Source organism: Erythrolamprus reginae, chromosome 4 (genome assembly GCF_031021105.1).
Source record: "Erythrolamprus reginae isolate rEryReg1 chromosome 4, rEryReg1.hap1, whole genome shotgun sequence".
Lineage (NCBI taxonomy): Eukaryota > Metazoa > Chordata > Lepidosauria > Squamata > Dipsadidae > Erythrolamprus > Erythrolamprus reginae.
In genome coordinates, this window is record NC_091953.1 from 135603321 (window position 1) to 135624725 (window position 21405).

General features: G+C 44.2%; 1 protein-coding gene across 1 annotated transcript; it reads right to left on the reverse strand.

Annotated features, from left to right (window-relative positions):
• Window positions 1–13107: 13107 nt before the first annotated feature.
• On the reverse strand, window positions 13108–21054 carry LOC139167164 (protocadherin-8-like). Its single transcript, XM_070751585.1, has 4 exons — window positions 18631–21054; window positions 16833–16900; window positions 14696–14987; window positions 13108–13302 (listed from the first exon to the last, which is right to left on the reverse strand). Exons 1-4 carry the CDS (start codon window positions 21052–21054, stop codon window positions 13108–13110), a joined length of 2979 nt encoding a protein of 992 aa, XP_070607686.1.
• Window positions 21055–21405: the final 351 nt, after the last annotated feature.

Genomic DNA, 21405 nt, shown 5'->3' on the forward strand with positions numbered 1-21405 from the left:
GCCTCCATGGGGCCTCTCTAGGAATCTCCTGGGAGGAAACAGGGCCTCCACCCTCCCTGTGGTTTCTCCAATTGCATGCATTATTTGCTTTTACATTGATTCCAATGGGGAAAATTGCTTCTACTTACAAACTTTTCTACTTAAGAACCTGGTCACTGAATGAATTGAGTTCGTAAGTAAAGGTACCGCGGGCGGGCGGGTGGGTGGTTAGATGGATGGGTGGGTGGGAATTAATTCCAGAACTTATCTCCTTATACTTTTTCTAAACACTTTTGTTTGTAGCAGAATCACCAGCTTCAGGGTTTTCAAATGCTTTCCAGAAGAATGTAGAGGCTGCCCTGCATTTTCTTTCAATATCTTTCGGTGCAAATTGGGTGCTCTGGGGTGGAGCTCCATTTTCGCTACCCCCTGTCTGGGCAGTAGCCCACCCCTGGTGGCATATTAATGTAATCAAATCAAATCAATTGTCCTTGTGTCCTGGAAAGAGACACAACCAATTTAATGAGTCACAACAGGACCCTCAAATGTGTTCCTATGCAGCCTGTAGTCTCTTTTTTCATTGAGCTTGCTTGGTTTTTTAATACCACGATATTAAAAAATGAGCATGTAGATCAAAAGGAATGGCTTTTTCGTAAAACAAACACCCTACCCATAAAAACAATCAATCCTTTTGAATGAATTTGATAGAGATATGTTAAATAACATGTTCAGTACTGTGTAGTACTCAGAAGCCTGGCATTTATGGAGTCGATTTCTGACTTTTATTTGCTCAAGTTATTGGAGGTTGTATTTATCTCATCGCCGGTTGAAAGCAATCATCTACATTTTGACTCTCGTCTCAGGGAAGAAAATGAATCTGAAATTGCAACTTTTGTGCGTTTTCCAGACACAAAAAAATAACCCCGTTTTATTCACTATCGTTTCATTTTCTAAAAAAAGGTGTTTGGTGCAAGGTGTAGTTCTTGAAGTCTGGAAAAAGGTTAAAAAGATGGAAAGGAGGAAAATAAAGGTCATCTAGACCAACCCCCCACTCAAGCAGAAGAACCTGAGTCAACCTTGAGCCAGTGGTAAGATTTGACCTGCCAAATTGCGGTCAAATTGCAGGCTGCAGAAGTAGCCTGCATCACTGAACTCTAACCACTGCATCACCATGGCTCATAAAGTTTTCTATAGCTTGGAGTATGGGTATCTTAGGGAATCACCCTTTCTCTAAGAGTCTCTGCCTGTCCTACTTGGTCCATTAGTCAGTACCTTCTCAAGGGGCCCAAGATGTATTGTGTGAGCTGGCCTGATCCCATCTGCTCATGCTTCCTATGAAGTGCTGCAGGTCACTTGTGACTTGGACAGTGATGAATTACTTTGGGGAAATATTTCTTCTCCTTCTTCTTTACATCTGATAGATAGAGTCTTTGAGCTAAGTACAGTGATACCTTGTGTTATGAACTTAATTGGTTCCGGGATAAGGTTCGTAAGGTGAAACATTTTTGCACTGATGGGATTCCTCTGAGGCTCCCCTCACTGGGAAACCCCACCTCTGGACTTACGTGTTTTTGCAATGCTGGGATTTTGCTGAGGCTCCCCTCATTGGGATTCAAAGCAACGCCAGCAAAAATGAAGGGAATCCCAGCGAGGGGAGCCTCCACGAAATCGCAGCATCGCAAACACACGGAAGTCCGGAGGTGGGGTTTCCCAGGGAGGGGAGCCTCATGGAAATCCCAGCAGCACAAAAACGGGTGCTTTGTTGGCAACAGAAGTCTGGAGGTATGGTTTCTCAGCGATGGGAGCCTTCGGCTGGCAACGGAAGGCGAGGAATCCCAGCAGCGGTGGCTTGGGTTCATAAGGTGAAAATAGTTTGGAAGAAGAGGCAAAAAAATCTTAAACACTGGGTTCATATCTTGAAAAGTTCATATGAAGAGGCATTCGTAAGATGAGGTATCACTGTATTAAGCTTCGCACCCTTCAAATTATCCACAATATAGTAGAGATCCAAGAAAGATTAAAACAGAAAATGTGAAGACTCACACTTTGTATATAAAGATATTCAGCATTTTGCTAGGAAGGGCAGGTATCAAGAGGAACAGGGGAGAACTCCCAGTTGTAGGAAACTATCAATATTTTTGGGCTGATACAGTGAAAAGATATCAAACTGAACAACCAGATGCCAAAACAGCGTTTGTTGGATGTGTACCAACCCAGGCGGGCAAAATAGATGAACAAAGAGTCCCTGGAGAACACAAATCAACTTATTTCTCCTTCTACCTCTTCATTCTGAGATAGAGAGCTGAACAAGCTACATATTAATGAAAGCTGAAGTATCATCCAAGAACAAGAATTGGGAACAGAAGGGATAAAAAGAATGGAAAAGAGCTCATTTGGTCCTGTCTGGTTTCTTTGGGGAAAATTTTAACTATCTGTATCCACTAATTTATTTGTAAAACCATGTTAATCGGCTCCTAGTGTTGTCTGATGGTCTCATATCTGTCTGCAGGTGGTTTGGGCAATTTTATGGAAGTGCTTTGTTATTGTCCTATTCCGGGATGTTTTCCTTATTAAATGATTTGAAATGAGATGGAAAAGGGAAAGAAAAAAAAAAGGAAGGGAGGGAGGGGGGGAGGGGGATGGAAGGAAGGAAGGAAGGAGTGAGAAAGAAGGAAAGAAAATAAAGAGAGAAAGAGAGAGCAGGGGCAAGAAAGACAGAGAGAGAGGGGGAGAAAGGGAGAAAGGGAGAAAGAGAAAGGAAGGAAGGAAGGAAAGAAAGAAAGAAAGAAAGAAGCAAGCAAGGAGGGAAGGAAGCAAGGAAGGAAGGAAGGAAGAAAAGGAGAGAGAGAAGGAAAGAAAGCAAAGAAAGAGAGAAAGAAGAAAAGAAAAGAAAGTGAAAGAAAGAGAGAGAGAGAGAAGAGAGAGACTTAAGTACTAACTAGACTCAATCTTGTTTAGGGCATCTAACCACTGTTACTAGCTGAGGATTTATTTCTAATTCGATGTAACATTGCATTGCATTTAAAAAGTAGCCCAACATAGCCTCATCCAAATTTGAGTGTAGTCTGAAATTCCTGCTCTCCATCATTAGGGATATGTAGTCAGCATCCCATTGAGCAAACCATAATAATTCAGATCTAGGCTGCAAAACTCCAACCTGCCACAAGAGGGTGGCCAGGAAAGACAGGCAGCCCTTTGCTGCCCCATAGTGGAATTCTGCATTCCGACGTGCTAGTCCACACAGGCGGAATGCTGAAACTTTCAAATCCCATTTAGATATTTATCACTCCGAGTTTCCTCTGACTTGTATTTTTAGACACTGTTCTTGTTTGACCTACTTGGAGGGCTAATTCGGGCGAGGTTTGAGTTATGCCACCGAGTTTCTTCTGAGTACCAGCAGCGGATGCACCACCCTTCCCAAGGGGCCCTTAACGCCACGCTGGATAAAAGCGAGGCGGCATCACCTTCTTGTGTGCAAGCTCCTTTTTTCCAGAAGCTGGATATTATCTCGGGATTACAATTCTCGGCATGATTCCCCTGCAGAGCTCAAAAAACAACAACATACAGTGACTTTTGTCTCTTTCTTTTTAAATCAAGTCCCCTTTTCCCGTTCATGCTTCAGCGGAGATACATCCAGGATGTAAAGCAGCCAGCAGGACATTTCTCCAGGTGAAGAAATTAAAGCTACTTTCCTCCTCTGAGTTGGTAATCCTCCCACACTAAAATTCTATATTCCTCCATCGCTGACCATTACGACTTCCATTCCCCACCTCCCTTAATCAATGCAGAGCCAGGCGAATTGCAAATATGAAGAGGTGGGGGGAAAGCATTAAATGGAGAAAGGCCATCTTTGCTCATCAGTAATTTTTGTCAAAGTGACAGTTTGAAAATTACAAAGATAAATACAGTGCTAAATAGGGTTGGAAAGGTGTGATTTATCTTGGCGGAACACTTTTATGTTCCTTTCCGAGCACTCTCTTCTTTTAAAAGGTGGAGGGCGAGGCTGTTGCAGCTGCCTCGTTCCATCGTTTTTGAGTGGTCGGAAGGAGAATATTAAATATTATTTTTGCATCTGTAAATCCTGGCAGGATTTTTTGGGGGTGGGGGGTGGGATAGCATAGAGCGAGGCATCGAAAGTGGTGCCATATCAAACAGCAAAGAGAGAGGGAGAGAGAATGAATGAGTGAGTGAGTGAAAGAAAAAAGAAAAGGAGAGAGAAAGGGAGAGAGAGAGAAAGAAAGAAGACTGAGAGAGAAAGAAAAAGAAAAAGGAGAAAGAAAAGGAGAGAAAGAGAGAGAAAGAAAAAAGAAAGAAAGAAGAGTGAGAAAGAAAGGAGAGAGAAAGAGAAAGAAAGAAAGAAAGAAAGAGAAAGGAAGGAAGGAAGGAAGGAAGAAGACTGAGAAAGAAAGAAAGAAAGAAAGAAAGAAAGGGAGAAAGGGAGAAATTGAGAGAAAGAAAGGAAGGAAGGAAGGGAGAGAGAGAGGGAGGGAGGGCAGGAGGAAGCGACGGGGAGGAAGGGAGGAAGAGCGGGAGAGAGAATGAATGAATGAATGAATGAATGAATGTGAATCTAAATAGGGAAAGAGAAAAGGAGACTGAGAAAGAAAGAGAGAGAAACAGAGAGGGGGAGAGAATGAATGAATGAATGAATGAATGAATGAATGAATGAAAAAGGGAAGGGAAGAGAGAGGGAATGAGAAGGGGAGAGAGGGAGGAAGAGTCTGCAGATGTTCTGAACCACAACAAAACTACAACCAGGGAAGTCTGCAATAAAAAAACAAAACAGGATTACTGTATGGAACAGCAGCAGCAGGTTCATTGTAGGCTAAATTGTGAAAACACACAATTGCAAGAAGCAAGCCTAAACTCATTTTAGCTTTTTAAGGTAATTCCTAAGATGCTTTTTACCTGCAAATCAAATTACCAATTTTTCATTGTGCTCTATCTAATTCCTTTTCACTTGTTTTTCTTTTTGAAAAATGCTGCTCTGTTTGTGTGTGTGTGTGTATCTGTCTATCTGTCTGTCTGTCTGTCTGTCCGTCCGTCCGCCCGCCCGCCCACCCACCCACCCACCCACCCACCCACCCACCCACCCACCCACCCACCTATCTATCTATCTATCTATCTATCTATCTATCTATCTATCTATCTATCCATCTATCATTTATCATCTATCTAATCTAGAAACAGGACAGAAAGTTTAGACATATAAAAACCAGCTGTTTGAAGCAAAAAATAATTGACTAATAAATTAATAGAAATATATATCAAGTGCTATTGTTCCTAAAGAAATAACTAGAATAACAGAACTATACATGTTTCTTCTGTTTTACTTTTAAGAATGAAATTGCTATAGTCTCTCTTTACATGTGACTATAAAAACAAAGTCACAAAGACATTTAAAATAATGCATAATTTGTACAGAATAAGGAACAAAGAATGAAAACACTAAAATAAGCCATAGATTTTTAATAATATAAAAAAAAATTAAGGGAGACCAGTTGGCTGTAAATACCGGTTCCTCTAATTTAATGGACGCAGTGTAAGTTTAAATACAATTCTGACCATGCAAGTTACATCGGCCACTAGATATTCTTGAAACAAAACAACCTGAAGTTTCAGTTTTAAAAAATACAATATTCTTCTGGGGAAAAAAAGAATGATGTATAGTCTGAAATTCAATTTAGAGCAAGGAATTAAAACTTTCTCCAGAAAGACAGTTGGTCTGGAAGATGTTTAATGAAAGGAGCAGTTTTCTGAGATTAAAGAACGGGAGAAATTAATATACGATTCAGAGAGAGAGAGAAAAAACAATCCTAAACTCCCTTTTTCTGAATCAAGACATGTCCCTGAATGGATTGCACCCTGGTAGCGCTTGGTAATACAATTTTAAACTGTGATTAATGAATTTGCCCGGTCAAATCACTCAAGAAGGAATATATAGTCTGGGTTTCTTATTGGACCTTTCTACCCAAAATCTCGAACAAACAAGTTTTCCTTAAAAAAAAAAAAACAGCTCTGATTTTGCATTCTTAGAACAATGGCGCCACCTAGTGGCATTTTGCTCCGTTGCCGCTTGGCTTTCCTCTGTGAAGGTGGAGATGTGGTCAAAAATGCAGGGCTGGTGCCATCTGGTGGCCAGTGAAAGAATTTCCCAATTTGCTTTCTTATTTATGATTTTATTATTTATCTTTTGCTTCCTGAACAGATTTAAAAGGCCAACTTCAAATGGGATGTTTCATATTGAGCTGGGTTGAAAATCAATGGAGGCAGCACATTTCCCCTTAATGGTTTGGGGCCATTAAAATCAACATAATAATAATTAATAATAATTTATTAAATTTGTATGCCGCCCCTCTCGAGCCCCAGCCAACGAATGAATTCATGTTTGATTGCTTGAATATGAGTGACTGTTTTTTTTAAAAGAAATTGGGGTTTTAGTATGTTTTTAAATTTAGATTTCTACCTGTTATGTATTATTTTGTTGTGAGCCTCCCTGACTCCGAGAATTAGGGTGGCATAGAAATCTAATAAAACAATGAATATTTCATTTTTGCAAGGGCTTTCTTTCTGTGTGTGTGTGTGTCTTTGTATCTCTGTGTGTATTTTTTTGTGTGTTTGCACTCATGCGTGCTCACTCAAACAACACTGTTACAGCTCTGTTTCCAAAGAGGCAACTTGCATTAGGGTTTTTATTTTTCCTCCCAGCAAAAAGAAGCAAAAAATACTTGCATTGCATTGATGGGTATGAAAAAAATAAGATTTGGTAGATCAAAGTTCTCTGGAATGTAAATCCTGAGAGAAAATAATATGCATGCATACAAACACAGACAGGGCCACGCAGGGTTGTTATTTTGGGATGGAAGGAGATGAAGCAGGTTAACAGAGCTTCAACGCTTGGGACTTTCAAGTTGAGACTGGACTGCCATGTGTCTGAAATGGCATAAGTACTCCTGCTTGAGCAGTGGGTTGGACTAGATGACCTGTAAGGTCCCTTCCAACTCTAGTAATCATTGACCCCCTCAGAGAGGGTTCGCAACTTGGGCGTCCTCCTCGATCCACAGCTCACATTAGAGAAACATCTTTCAGCTGTGGCGAGGGGGGCGTTCGCCAAGGTTCGCCTAGTGCACCAGTTGTAACCCTATTTGGACCGGGAGTCACTGCTCACAGTCCCTCATGCCCTCATCACTCATCACAGGTTCGACTACTGTAACTCTCTCTACATGGGGCTACCTTTGAAAAGTGTTCGGAAACTTCAGATCGTGCAGAATGCAGCTGCGAGAGCAATCATGGGCTTCCCTAAATATGCCCATGTCACACCAACACTCCGCAGTCTGCATTGGTTGCCCATCAGTTTCTGGTCACAATTCAAAGTGTTGGTTATGACCTATAAAGCCCTTCATGGCACCGGACCAGAATATCTCAGGGACCGCCTTCTGCTGCACGAATCCCAGCAACCAGTTAGGTCTCACAGAGTGGGTCTTCTCTGGGTCCCGTCAACTAAACAATGCCGCTCGGCGGGACCCAGGGGAAGAGCCTTCTCTGTGGCGGCCCCGGCCCTCTGGAACCAACTCCCCCCAGAGATTAGCATTGCCCAAACCCTCCTCGCCTTTCGTAAGCTACTTAAAACCCACCTCTGCCGCCAGGCATGGGGGAATTGAGATACTCTTTCCCCCTAGGCCTTTACAATTTTATGCATGGTATGTCTGTCTGTATGTATGTTTGGTTTTTATATTAATGGGGGTTTTTAATCGTTTTTAGTATTGGATTATTATTGTATACTGTTTTATTATTGCTGTTAGTCGCCCCAAGTCTCCGGAGAGGGGCGGCATACAAATCCAATTAATAATAATAATAATAATAATAATAATAATAATAATAATAATAATAATAATCTCGTTTTATGAATGCAGATTTGGTCATCTGTTCAAGACAGGCTATTTGGAACAAAGGCAGAATTAGGTAGAATGGTAGGATCGGCCCTCACTCCAGATCCAAACCAGAAAAGCCATTAAGATACAAGAGGAATGGCCCAACACCCTTTCCGGACACAAACCTCCTCATTGCATCACCCAGTAGGCTTCAAACTGGATTCAGACAAACTGACCCTACATGGGAGTCTGACTACAGCAACCAATAGAAACACATGCCCTTGCCACAGGAACAGGAAGCTCAAGTTCAAAGCCCAAGAGGGGGTATAAATACCCCCCTCTCTCTCTCTCAACTCCATATGGTCAGCTGCCTACGACCTCAAACTCATAGAGTTCTGTCCACCATCTTTCAAATGAACCTCCATGTTTCTAGGGCCTTTCTCCCCATATTTGAAACTGAACCATATTTGTTTCAACACAAGAAAACATCCAAAGGAACAAAAATCAATTTTGTAAACCAGCGGTTCTCAATCTTTCTAAGGCACCAACCCCTTAATACAGTTCCTCGTGATGTGGTGACTCCCAACCATAAGTTTAGCTCCAATAATCCCAACAGAGCTTTAAGCTGATTGGCAGGAAGGTTAGAGGGACACTCCCACTGGTAACACACAATTGGTCAGATTGTAAAAATATGTCCCACGGCTCCAGATTGGAAACTTTAGTTCCTAAGACCATGGGAAATTTGTCTTTTCCGATGGTCTTAGGTGACCCTTGTCAAATGGTCATTCGACCCCCAGGTTGAGAACCACTGCTGTTAACTATCAAAAAGAGACAGTCTTATTTGACCCTCCCAATAACTAGTCAAGGGGGGGTGGGGGATTGACCCAGCTCACGGTGTTGTGTGAATGTTATTGCTGACTTGGTATCAGTTCTAGTTGAGGCTTTTCAACCATTAAGATAGCTGTGATGATGCAGGTAGAAAAGGTCCTCTAATGTTAGATAATTGGAGTGGCATTGTGTTTTGGTGTTTTCAGATAGGAAAACGGCATTGTATTCATTTTTGCAAAATCTTAGCCCTACGGAAGCTAAACCCTGCCATCTGATCTCTGCCCAAATCACAGCTCCAGAAATTTCTTTAATGAAAGAGGGAAATATAGATAATAGTTTGGATTCCCCCCCCCCTTTTTAAAAAAATCCAGGTTAATGCCTGCAATTATACAAATAGTCTAGCCGCTGTGTGGAAGCAATGGTGTGGTCTGGAATTATTCATACAAAGTGCCCAAGGCTGACTTCCAAAGAAATACAAATACCAATACTGTAATTAATTCTGGCTGAAAAGGGAAATTAAGTGAATGAATTATGAAAGAGAGGTGAAAGGGGGATGTCATATCATGATGGAAATCGAAAGTAGCGATTCTGGGGTGTAATTCAAATCTAATTCCAGGTCAGCGTTTTGCGTGGGGGGGGGTTTAAGTGCATTTTAAGTCTTTTGTTCGGGAAAGACAGACAATTCAACAGCTCCAAGGTATTTTTACATACAATGTCAGAAGTGGCGCTTGATTACTTATTAGCATTTGAACTCTGCAAAAAGAGCAGGCCAAAAGGGCGTTTCAACCTTCAATTGAAGCCAATTGTGGCTGTTAATTTGTGAGGTTTCTTTTCCAACCAATACGAAGGGGACGCATGGATTGCTTAGCAGAGGAGCTCAATCCCTCTTTGATTTACCTGCATTGGGATTCAAGTGTTTTCTTGTCTGCATAATCAGAGGGATAGAATCAAGGTCACGTGAATCAATAATACCACTTTATAAGGCCTTGGTAAGACCGCACGTGAAATAATGCATCCGGTTTTGGTCGCCACGATGCAAAAGGGACATGGAGACTCTAGAAAGAGTGCAGAGAAGAGCAAAAAGAGGATTAGGGGGCTGGAGGCTAAAACATATGAAGAACGGTTGCAGAAACTGGGCATGGCTAGTTTAATGAAAAGAAGGACCAGGGGAGACAGGATAGAGGTGTTCCAATATCTCAGAAGGTGCCACAAAGAAGAGGGAGTCAATCTATTCTCCAAAGCACCTGAGGGTAGAACAAGAAGCAATGGGTGGAAATTAAACAAGGAGAGAAGTAAACTTAGAACAAAGGAGAAAATTCCTGACAATGGGAATGGTTGATCAGTGGAACCGCTTGCCTCCAGAAGTTGTGAATGCCACAACACTGGAAGCTTTTCAGCAGATGTTGGATAACCATCTGTCTGAAGAAGTGTAGGGTTTCCTGCCTAAGCAGGAGGTTGGACTAGAAGACCTCCAAGGTCCCTTCCAACTCTGTTGTTATTATTATTATTATACCTGTCCATTAAAAAAGGCAGGCTAGATAACAAGATACGTTATAACAGGATAAGTTCAATTTGTATGCCGTCCAACACCCTAAGGACTCTGGGCAGCTAAGTAAAACCAATCACACCATAATAGTACACAGAGCAAACCTCAACATAACAAAAGATTCCATAGCTAACTGTATTCAAAATGTATTGCAAATTATCTTTTAATGCAAACTGTAGAAGCTAATTTGTCAGCTGCTCGAGAAGTATGTGCTGTTGGTGGTTCTTTCCCTTTGTTCATTGAAGGTGAATTTTGGAATATTAGCCCATAGATTATTTGACAGTACCTTTGCTATTTTTTGCTTTCTTTTTGGCACTGTGGGCCAGATGGCGTGCGATGTGCCCACAGCCACCCAACATGGGAGGTAGCAAACCAGCAACAAGGTGAGTTAGAACCCACCCTGACACACATGTGTTTATACTTACATGTTTTTATACAACATAATGGGATATGGGCCCATAACCCATTGTGTTGGATTTCTATGTAATTTATGGTTTTAAGTGATCTTCCTCACTTCATCCAGCAGAGCCTCTTCATAGCAGAACCATGCTACAATGTATATTGGGTACACAAGTACAATGACTTCAATATAAAACTTATGCTTTTGTTTCTTCTTTTCTCAATGAGCTAGTTTCATATTTACACAAATAAACAAATTGACAGTATAACTATATTTCTCTCTACATCTGTTGTCTATGATGCAGATTCACCAACAGTCAGAATATGAAAGGAATAGAATTCTCTCTTCCAACTGCCAAAAACTTATTTACATACCAATTAGCTCTCTTGAAACATTCTATTCCCTTTTTCCATGCTATATGCCAGCGTTTCCCAATCTTGACAACTTGAAGATGTATGGACTTCAACTCCCAGAATTCCCCTGGCTGGGAAATTCTGGGAATTGAAGCCCAGATATCTTCAGGTTGCCAAGATTGGGAAACAATGCAGTATATGCTAACAAGACTTCCATCATGTAGCAGCATACAGGTAGCCCTCAAGGCACAGCAGTTCGTTTAGCGACCGTTCGAAGTTGCAATGGCACTGTTAAAAACTGACTTGTTTTTCAAACTTACGACCAGCCCCATGGTCACGTGATTAAAATTCAGGTGTCTGACTCACATTTATGACAGTCAGGGCGTCCCAGGGTCACGTGATCTCTTTTGTGACCTTCCGACAAGCAAAGTTAACAGGGAAGCTGGGTTCACTTAACCACCTTTAACTTAACAACTGTCGTGATTCACTCAGTGACCGTAGCGAGAAATGTTGCAAAGTTGGACAAAGTTCACTTATCAACTGGCTCACTTAGCAACAGAAATTTCTGGCTCCGTTTTGGTCGTACGTTAAGGAGTATTCATAATTAACATTTTCTTCATAAGGCACAATCCATTCAAAAGGATCTTAGCCGTTATGCAATTCTTCCTCTGTATCAATCATCAGGTTTAGTGCCAGCGGAAAGGAAGTTTTGTCAAAAACCTCGTAGAATGGCTGTAAACAGATCTTCAAATTAACAGAGTTGGAAGGGACCTTGCAGGTCATCTAGTCCAACCCTCCACCCGAGCAGAAGACCCTACATCATTTTTGATCGAGGGCAGTCGAGTCTCTTCTTGAAAGCTTTCAGTGATGACCCTCACTGAAGTGTTGTGGTTAGCTCTGGCCCAGCTCCTGCCCCAAGGAAGCGTGAAGAGGGGAGTTTGGCAGACAGCCCAGGAGGAGATCAATCATCTGTATCATCCCTGGATTCTGAACAAGAATTAATGACACATCCACGCATGCGTAGACTGATGCATAGGAGACAACAACTGAAGAGAAAATGAGGCCACCTGTGGTTGGGTGGGGCTGCTGTAATTAGTGCTACAGATAAAAAGAGCAGTGTGCTGATTTAGCCTTGTGGCAGTTTAACTGATTCATTGTTTCATCAAGATCGTGGGTTTTGTGCTGTTCAAGATTGTGTGTGTCGACTCTCTGGACTTTAGAATTGGACTCAATTTCCCAGTTATTGGGTGAGCAATTGGACTGCATTTAACCTGTGCCTTGTGTGTACCAGAAAATCCCTTTGACATTTAAAAAGGGAGCTGTTTCTGTTTTTCTGTTTATAAAAACTTTTGGGTTTTCCCTTTTATCGTGTGGTGTGTGTCTTCCTGGACTAATTACCTTGTAATTATGGGCAATTGAAACATGCCGGCAGAACACTGAAGTTCCTTCTTTTTATTTTTATGTAACCCTTAGTTATTTTTTAAAATAATATTTTTATTGATTTTTAATATTTACATAATACCTTCTAATACTTTCAGGTGGGTCGATATATTTACATTACATTACATTGATATATTGTTCATTTTTTACATTTGTACATTTATGACATTTTATCACTTATTTGAGTTTCTTTTTTTGTATCCAGTTGTACCAGTTCACCCAAACAGCATAGAAATCTGAGTCTTTTTGATCGTTCAGTTCTATGGTCAAATGGTCCCTTTCTGCACATTCATAGATTTTCTTGATTAGCTCCTTGTCGCTAGAGCTGCTGGTTTTTCCATTTATTTTTTTGCATAGGCTCTTCTTGCGGCCGTTATGACGTGTAGCATCAAATATTTAACATTTGTTAAATTTGAAAGTTCCTCCTTATTTCTAGGTTGAATCGCTCCTTGATCAGTTTCCATCCTTTTCCCCTTGTCTGTCCTGCAGGTGCTTTGGAAAAATAACTTGACCCCCTCCTCTCCTGTGGCAGCCCCTCAAATATTGAAACACTACTGTCATGTCTCCCCTGGACGTTCTCTTCACGAGACTACAGTAAACTTCTTTGAAGCTTCCAATGATGAAGCTCCCACAACTTCTGAAGGCAACTTCCATTCTGTGGGTTGATGGTTCTCACTGTCAGTGGTCTTGTCAAAATGGTGTCGCCATCTCAGCGGCGTTTCTCGGAGGGAAACTGCTTAATCCTTGGCGTTCCTGGGAATTCACCATCATGGTTGTCCCACTGTGGTGCACTTGTTCACAGATCTTGGGTAGTCTTTCATTCAGAACTGGAAGATGGTCTTGACTTTGGCGGATGAACTCGGGGTGACAATGGGCATTTCTCTGCTGGGATGCGGGATAGGAGAGAAGATTTGAACGTTCATGATGAAATGGTAGATGCTTCCTTCCAAAAGACAGGTGGACCCACGGACCGTTGTACACGCTTGGTATTTTGCAAGTTGTTCTCTCAGCAAAAGTGGTGACCCCTGATGAAAAAGCATTTATTTATTCATTCATTCATTCATTCATTCATTCATTTATTTATTTATTTACCTACCTACCTACCTACCTACCTACCCACCTATCATTATGTATATCTATCTGACTGACTGTCCAACCATCCATTCCTCTCTTGCTCTTTCTCTCTCATTATCTATCTATCTATCTATCTATCTATCTATCTATCTATCTTCGTCTGTCTGTCTGTCTGTCTGTCTGTCTGTCTGTCTGTCTATCTAGAAGGGAAAGAGGGGACATGATCGAAACATTTAAATATGTTAAAGGGTTAAATAAGGTTCAGGAGGGAAGTGTTTTTAATAGGAAAGTGAATACAAGAACAAGGGGCCACAATCTGAGGTTAGTTGGGGGAAAGATCAGAAACAACATGAGAAAGAGTAGTAGATGCTTGGAATAAACCTCCAGCAGACACAGTTGGTAAATCCACAGTAACTGAATTTAAACATGCCTGGGATAAACCTAGATCCATCCTAAGATAAAATACAGGAAATAGTATAAGGGCAGACTAGATGGACCATGAGGTCTTTTTCTGCCGTCAATCTTCTAAGTTTCTATGTTAATATTAAGTACATATTATTGTTATCATTTTTTTCTGATATTATAACCCTACCCCTAATAAAAACAATTCAGGTTTAAAATCTGCATGTTTCCCTATCACCTTTCTAGCCACCTCTTGCCCCAAATTCTTTTGAAAATCAACCCCAAGAATTGTTCCTGTCTTACACAAATCCATAACAACCCAAGGAGATATATTTAAATAACAGAGATAGAAGGGACCTTGGAGGTCTTCTAGCCCAACCCCCTGCTCAAGCAAGACACCAATATTACAGTTGTGGCACCCACAATCTCCGAAAGTGATTTGTTCCACTGGTTAATTGTTCTGACTGTCAGGAAATTTCTCCTTAGTTCTAAGTTGCTTCTCTCCTTGTTTAGTTTCCCCCCATTGCTTCTTGTTCTACCCTCAGCTGCTTTGGAGAATAGCTTGACTCCTTCTTCTTTGGGGCAACCCCTGAGATATTGGAAGGCTGCTATCATGTCTCCCCTAGTCCTTCTTTTCTTTAAACTCGCCATGCCCAGTTCCTGCAACTGTTGTTCATATGTTTCAGCCTCCAATCCCCTAATCATCTTTGTTGCTCTTCTCTGCACTCTTTCTAGAGTCTCAACATCTTTTTTTACATCGTGGTGATCAAAACTGGATGTAGTACTCTAGGTGTGGTCTTACTAAGGCTTTGTAGAGAGGTACTAGTACTTCACGTGATCTTGATTTTATCTCTCTGTTAGTGCAACCCAGGATTGCGTTGGCTTTTTGAGCTGCTAACGCACACTGCTGGCTCATATTTAACTTCATCACAAACAAGGGTTTGAAGTTGGTCAACTTGCCCTTCTGTTTCCCAGCTTTTTTTTCTAAGGAGGCCTGTTTCATTCCGTCCCTGCTGGTATTGAAGTCACTGTCGCGAGATTCACTGTCTCCTTTTCCACTATCTTGTGCACTCACTCGATCCAGACCTGAATAGCTACAGAACAGGGCACAGAGAAAAGAGATAGGAAGCTCAGCATCTTTTCCAGCCAACATAACATGATTAAATTTTCAAGGAAGAAAAATTATAAAGCAGAATGGGGCTGGGGGTGGTTATGGCCTGGATTGGTGTGGCCATCTCGACATCACTCATGTTGAGGGCACCTGTGGTGGACTGGGCAGCACTGGGGGAATCCTGCAGCCATCAGCCAGCAAAAATGACATTGTGAGGTAGCAGCTGAAAAAGCCAACACAATCCCAGGCTCTGTTTTCGGCTGCAACGGCTTCCTGCAGCCCTCTGCCAGCAAAAACACCCCTCCCGGGCTCCATTTTCAGTTGTGGCTGTCTCCTGCAGTCCTTCTCCTCTACCAGGGGTAGGGAAAGTGGGCTCTTCTATGACTTGTGGACTTCAACTCCCAGAATTCCTGAGACAATCATGCTAGCTTAGGAATTCTGGGAGTTGAAATCCACATGTGATAGAAGAGTCAACTTTGTCTACCCCTTGTCTAGGAGAAGGACTGCAAGAGACAGTCACAACTGAAAATGGAGCCCATCCCAGAAAGATGACTCTCCAGTCTTTGTTTGAAGACCTCCAGTGAAGGCGAGCCTACCACCTCCTGTGGCAAACTTTTCCACTGGTTTATCACCCTTACTGTTAGAAAGATTTTTATTGCAATGATGACTTCCACTTTGAGCGGAGCGACTGTAGCTCCACTAAATGTTGTATGTCATGTTTGTTAAATAATAAAATAATAATAATAAAATATTTTTTTAAAAAAAAGTTTTTTTGATATCTCATCTAAATCTACTCCCTTGCAATTTCATTCCATTGTGTCTAGTCCTTCCATATGCTAATGAGAACCATTTATTTATTTTTATTTATTTATTAGATTTGTATGCCGCCCCTCTCCGTAGACTCGGAGCGGCTAACAACAATAATAAAACAGCATATGACAAATCTAATATTTTAAATAACTAAAAACCCTTATTAAAAATCAAACATACACACAAACATACCATGCATAAATTGTGTAGGCCTGGGGGGGAAAGGAATATCTCAATTCCCCCATGCCTGATGACAGGGGTGGGTTTTAAGGAGCTTACGAAAGGCGAGGAGGGTGGGGGCAATTCTGATCTCTGGGGGGAGCTGGTTCCAGAGGGTTGGGGCCGCCACAGAGAAGACTCTTCCCCTGGGTCCTGCCAAACAACATTGTTTAGTCGACGGGACCCGGAGAAGGCCAACTCTGTGGGACCTAACCATGCTGATCCCTCTGCTATGTGACAGCCCTTCAAATATTGGTAGACAGCTATCAAGTGTCCTCTCAGTCTTCTCCTTTGCAGACTAAACATCCCTAGATCCTTTAATGTGATTTCCAGACCCCTCACCATCCTTGTAACTCTCCTTTGAACTTGCTCTAGTTTATCAATGTCCTTTAAAAATTGGTCCCCCCAGTATTCCAAGCATGGCCATACCAAACTACTGTAGAGAGGAATAATGATTTCACATGAGCGAGACTCTATGCTCCTCTTGATGCATCCCAGGATTGTGTTGGCCTTTTTTGCAGCTGCTTCACACACGCATATCATGAGATTTGGAATAATTGATACAATTGTATTCGCAATAAAGGCAAAAGACTGGGAATAAATTGTGAAAGGACGTCCAAAAAACGAGAAATATATAAACATGCAATGTAATATGCGTCTCTCTTAAGAGGTAATGATAAGAAATGTAACAAACATAAGAAAATGGGGATAGATCTGTATTAAATTATAGCAATGTTGTTTTAAAATTTGGAAAAATTAATAAATGAAACTTTTAAATAAAAACGAATGTTGAGTTTACCTGAAATTCGAAGTGGCATGGCTTGCCTCCCATTCTGACGCGGACTCAACGGGAATAAGAATTGGAGACTATCAAAGAGAAACAAACAATGTTCAGGTTTTTTTTTTTCAATACTAAAGAACAGGACACACAATAATATGTTAGATATAAAGACCAGCATGGTAGGATTGAAAATTTACTTTTGTGCCCCCCATATTCCCACCTACTTCTGCCTTCTTTGGAAAAAAAGCTTTAGGTCTCAGCTTGAGTCCTCTGCCAAATCTATATGTTTTTAATTAAATGGACTGCTTCCCACAAAGAAAACCCATACCCTCGGTGATTGGTGTTTTATAAAATAAGCACATGTTGAAGTTCACTTTCCAGAGCGCCAGATAATGGACTCGAGGAGAGATTTTTGTTTCATTTTCTACTTTCTTCTTAAAAAATAAAATAGTCACTTAATTGGTTTACACCTTCCTCTTTTTCTTGCCATAGATTTGGGTGTTCTTATAACAGAAGATGACTTTAGAGCAGGAAGGGTTTCAAACTGGCTTAATCCACAGCAAAATAATAATAATAATAATAATAATAATAATAATAATAATAATAATAATAATAATCCTTCTCTGCAGGGTTAATTTGTAGGGCTTAGAACTCAAAATGAATGTATTATGGAAAGAAAGAAAGAAGGAAGGAAGGAAGGAAGGAAAGAAAGAAAGAAAGAAAGAAAGAAAGAAAGAAAGAAAGAAAGAAAGAAAGAAAGAAAGTTTCCTAACAGCTAAATTAGTCAATGCATTAGGCTGTTAATTGCTCAATTAAAATGGCTGAGGAATGTTTAAATATTAACTGCAGGAAAAAAATTGCTGTCAACCTGCCTTCCCTTGAGGACCTGTATACTGCGCAAGTCAAAAAGAGGGCGGGGAAAATATTTACTGACCCCTCGCATCCTGGACACAAACTGTTTCAACTCCTACCCTCAAAACGGCCAATACAGAGCACTGCACACCAAGACAACTAGACACAAGAACAGTTTTTCCTTGAATGCCATCACTCTGCTAAAAAAATAATTCCCTCAACACTGTCGAAGTATTCACTAAGTCTGAACTACTATTACTACTAGTTTTTTCTCATCATTCCTATCACCCATTTCCTCCAATTTATGACTGTATGACTGTAACTTGTTGCTTATATCCTTAAGATTTTTATTAATATTGTTTCCTCATTACTTATTTGACCTCTATAACAATCATTGCGTTGTACCTCATGGTTCTTGACAAATGTCTCTTTTTCCTTTATGTACACTGAGAGCATAGAGTATGCACCAAAGACAAATTCCTTGTGTGTGCAATCACACTTGCCCAATAAAGAATTCTATTCTATTCTATTCTGTTCTGTTCTGTTCTATTCTTCTATTCTATTCTATTCTATTCTATTCTTCTATTCTATTCATTTATTTACTTGATTTTTATGCCGCCCTTCTCCTTAGACTGAGGGCGGCTTACAACATGTTAGCAATAGCACTTTTTAACAGAGCCAGCCTATTGCCCCCACAATCTGGGTCCTCATTTGACCCACCTCGGAAGGATGGAAGGCTGAGTCAACCTTGAGCCGGTGATGAGATTTGAACCGCTGACCTACAGATCTACAGTCAGCTTCAGTGGCCTGCAGTACAGCACTCTACCTGCTGCGCCACCCTGGCTCAACTTTCTTGCCATACTCCTATTCCTACTTGTGTTCCTATTCTATACCTGATAAAATAGGAAGTGAATCTCTGCAGCAGACAAACAGGATCAGGATTTAACCCTAGTTGAGAAGATACCTGGGAATCAGAGCTTGGTGTTTCAGTCTCAGCCATACCCAAGGAATCACGGCTCCCTTCTTCAGCTGCTGAGAAATCTCCCCTCCAAGCAGAATCTTCGAGAGTCCCTTTCCCCCATCTAGTGGCAGGATGGCTTCCTCCTTCCCTGGACCTCGCTGGCTTCATTGGCTTCCCAACGGGGAACTTCTTCCTGCCCACCCAAATGGAGGCTCCCACGAAGAGAATGGCCACCAGCAAAACCCCACAACCGCCGCCCAGCACAGCGATCCACAGCACGGACATGTCCCACGGCTCTCCTCCGGCCACGCCAAGCTGCAATGACACCATCTCCACACTAGAGGGCAGCGTCTCTGTGCAAATCAGCCATAGCGTCGCTGTGCAAGTCAGAGAAGGCTGCCCGCCATCCTCGACAGCAATGACCAAGCGGAAAGCGGAGCCCGGTGCAGCCTCACGGGGGACCCGTTCCTGCAGAAAGAGCTCTCCGGTCTGCGACTGCATAGCAAAGAGCCTGGATGCCCCCTCCAGGAGAGAGAAAGTCAGTTCGGAGTTACGACCATCGTCAGAATCCTGCGCCACCAACCGGGAAATCAGGAAGCCGTATGGGGCACCGAGAGGCAGCAGGAGCTCCGCCGAGCCATTCACCAAAGGTGGGGAGACGATGTGGGGCGGGTTGTCATTCTGATCCTCCACCCTGACGACCACCAGGGTGCGTCCACAGAGCGAGGGGCTGCCCCCGTCACAGGCTTCCACCGCCACTTCACGTGCCTCCTCTTCCTCACGGTCCAGGGAGCCTTTGATTCGCACAACCCCCAGGTGAGCATCCACAGAGAACAGACTCAATGGGACGGACGTTCCCAAAAGCCGGTAAGTCACCTGTCCATTGGGTCCCAGGTCGTGGTCGTAAGCCAGGATGGTGGTCAGGTAGGCCCCCGGGGGGTTGTTCTCCAGCAGGGCCACCTCATAGCGTGCCTTGGCGAAGCGTGGAGCATTGTCGTTCTCGTCGGCCACCCAGACAGTGAAGGAGCGGACGGTCTTGGCCGGCGGAGAGCCCAGGTCCTCGGCCACCAGAGTCAGGTTGTACTCGGCCACCCGCTCGCGGTCCAGGGGGCCGGTGGTGAGCACCAGGTAGCTGGCGTTGTCGTAGGCCCGTTGCAGGGTGAAAGGCTGGTGTGGTGCCGGCAGGAGGCTGCACCGAACCTGCCCGTTGGCGCCCGCGTCGCTGTCCGAGGTGCTGACCAGCGCCACCAGGCTCTGCGCCGGCGCCGCCTCGCTCACCGCCGCCCAGCCGGCCTCTTCGCCCTCCCGGCCCTCCTCCTCCAGCGGCCCCCGCGCAGCGTCGGATCCCAGGGCGCTGATGGCCACGCGGGGCGCGTTGTCGTTGACGTCCAGGAGGCGCACCACCACTTTGCAGGCGGCGGCCAGCGGACTAGCGCCCCGGTCGCTCACCTGGACGTCCAGCTCGTAAGCGCGCTGGAGCTCGTAGTCGACGGGAGCGCGCAGGGCCAGGCGCCCCGAGAGCGGGTCGAGGCTGAAGAGGCGGCGGGCCTCGGGCCCCACCTGGCTGCCCCAGGTGTAGAGCAGCTGCCCGTTGGCGCCCTCGTCGGCGTCGGCCGCGTCCAGCTCCAGCAGCAGCGCGCCGGGCGGCGCGTCCTCGGGCAGCTCCAGCGTCAGGAGCGCGCCCCGGGGGAAGGCGGGCGCGTTGTCGTTGGCGTCCAGCACGCGGACGCTGAGCGTGGCCGTCCCCGAGCGCGGGGGACTCCCGCCGTCCTTGGCCACCAGCTCCAGCCGGTAGCCCGCCTGCGCCTCCCGGTCCAGCTCGCGCAGCAGCACCAGCTCGGCGCAGCGCAGCCCGTCGGCGCGTCGCTGCGCCTCCAAGCCGAAGGGGCTGCCCGGCGAGAGGGCGAAGCTCTGGAGCCCGTTGGAGCCGGCGTCCGGGTCGTGCGCCAGGGGCAGCGGCAGGCGGGTGCCGGGCGCCGCGCTCTCCGACACCTCCAGCGTGGTCGCGGCCGGCGGCGGGAAGCGGGGCGCGTGGTCGTTCAGGTCGCGCACCTCCAGCTCCACGTGCACCAGGCGGAAAGGCGAACCGCCCCCAGCGCCGCCCAGGCAGAGCACGTCGAAGGCCAGCAGGCAGGGCGACTCCGCCTGGCCGCACAGCTGCTCCCGGTCCAACCGCTCGGGGCCCAGGCTCAGCTGCCCGTCGCGCTCCCGCACTCGCACCAGCGACCCGTTGTTGCCCGGCGCCTTCACCAACTGGAAGCCCCCGGGCGCAGCCTCCGCCGCCCGTTGCAATTCCTCCGCCAAAATGCCCAGCACCGTGCCCGGTGGCGCCTCCTCGTCCACGCTGAACCGGACACACTGGCTCTGCGCCCCGCGGAGAAAGAAACCTTGCAGTAAAACCAGGAGCAAAACTTGGAGCCTGCCCATGATGAGTCGGTTCAAAAAGTTTTAAAGAAGTTTTCCCCCTCTCGCACCACTGATCCTAACAGATTGTCCTTGACCTCTGCTCCTGATCCTAGCGATCTGGCGAGCGGCTCCCCTCTTCCCTGGGATCATATGGTCCCCAGAATGCAAATGAGCCTGCCCCCTCCCGCCCTCCCTATAGAATAGAATTCTTTCTTGGCCAAGTGTGATTGGACACACAAGGAATTTGTCTTTGGTGCAGATGCTCTCAGTGTTCATGTATATGCAAATGTACCTGGCCACCCCTCTCCTAAAAACCCCTGATGGTGTGAATGGAGATTCTCAGTCATCCATCCAAGTCATAGTTGTACCAAA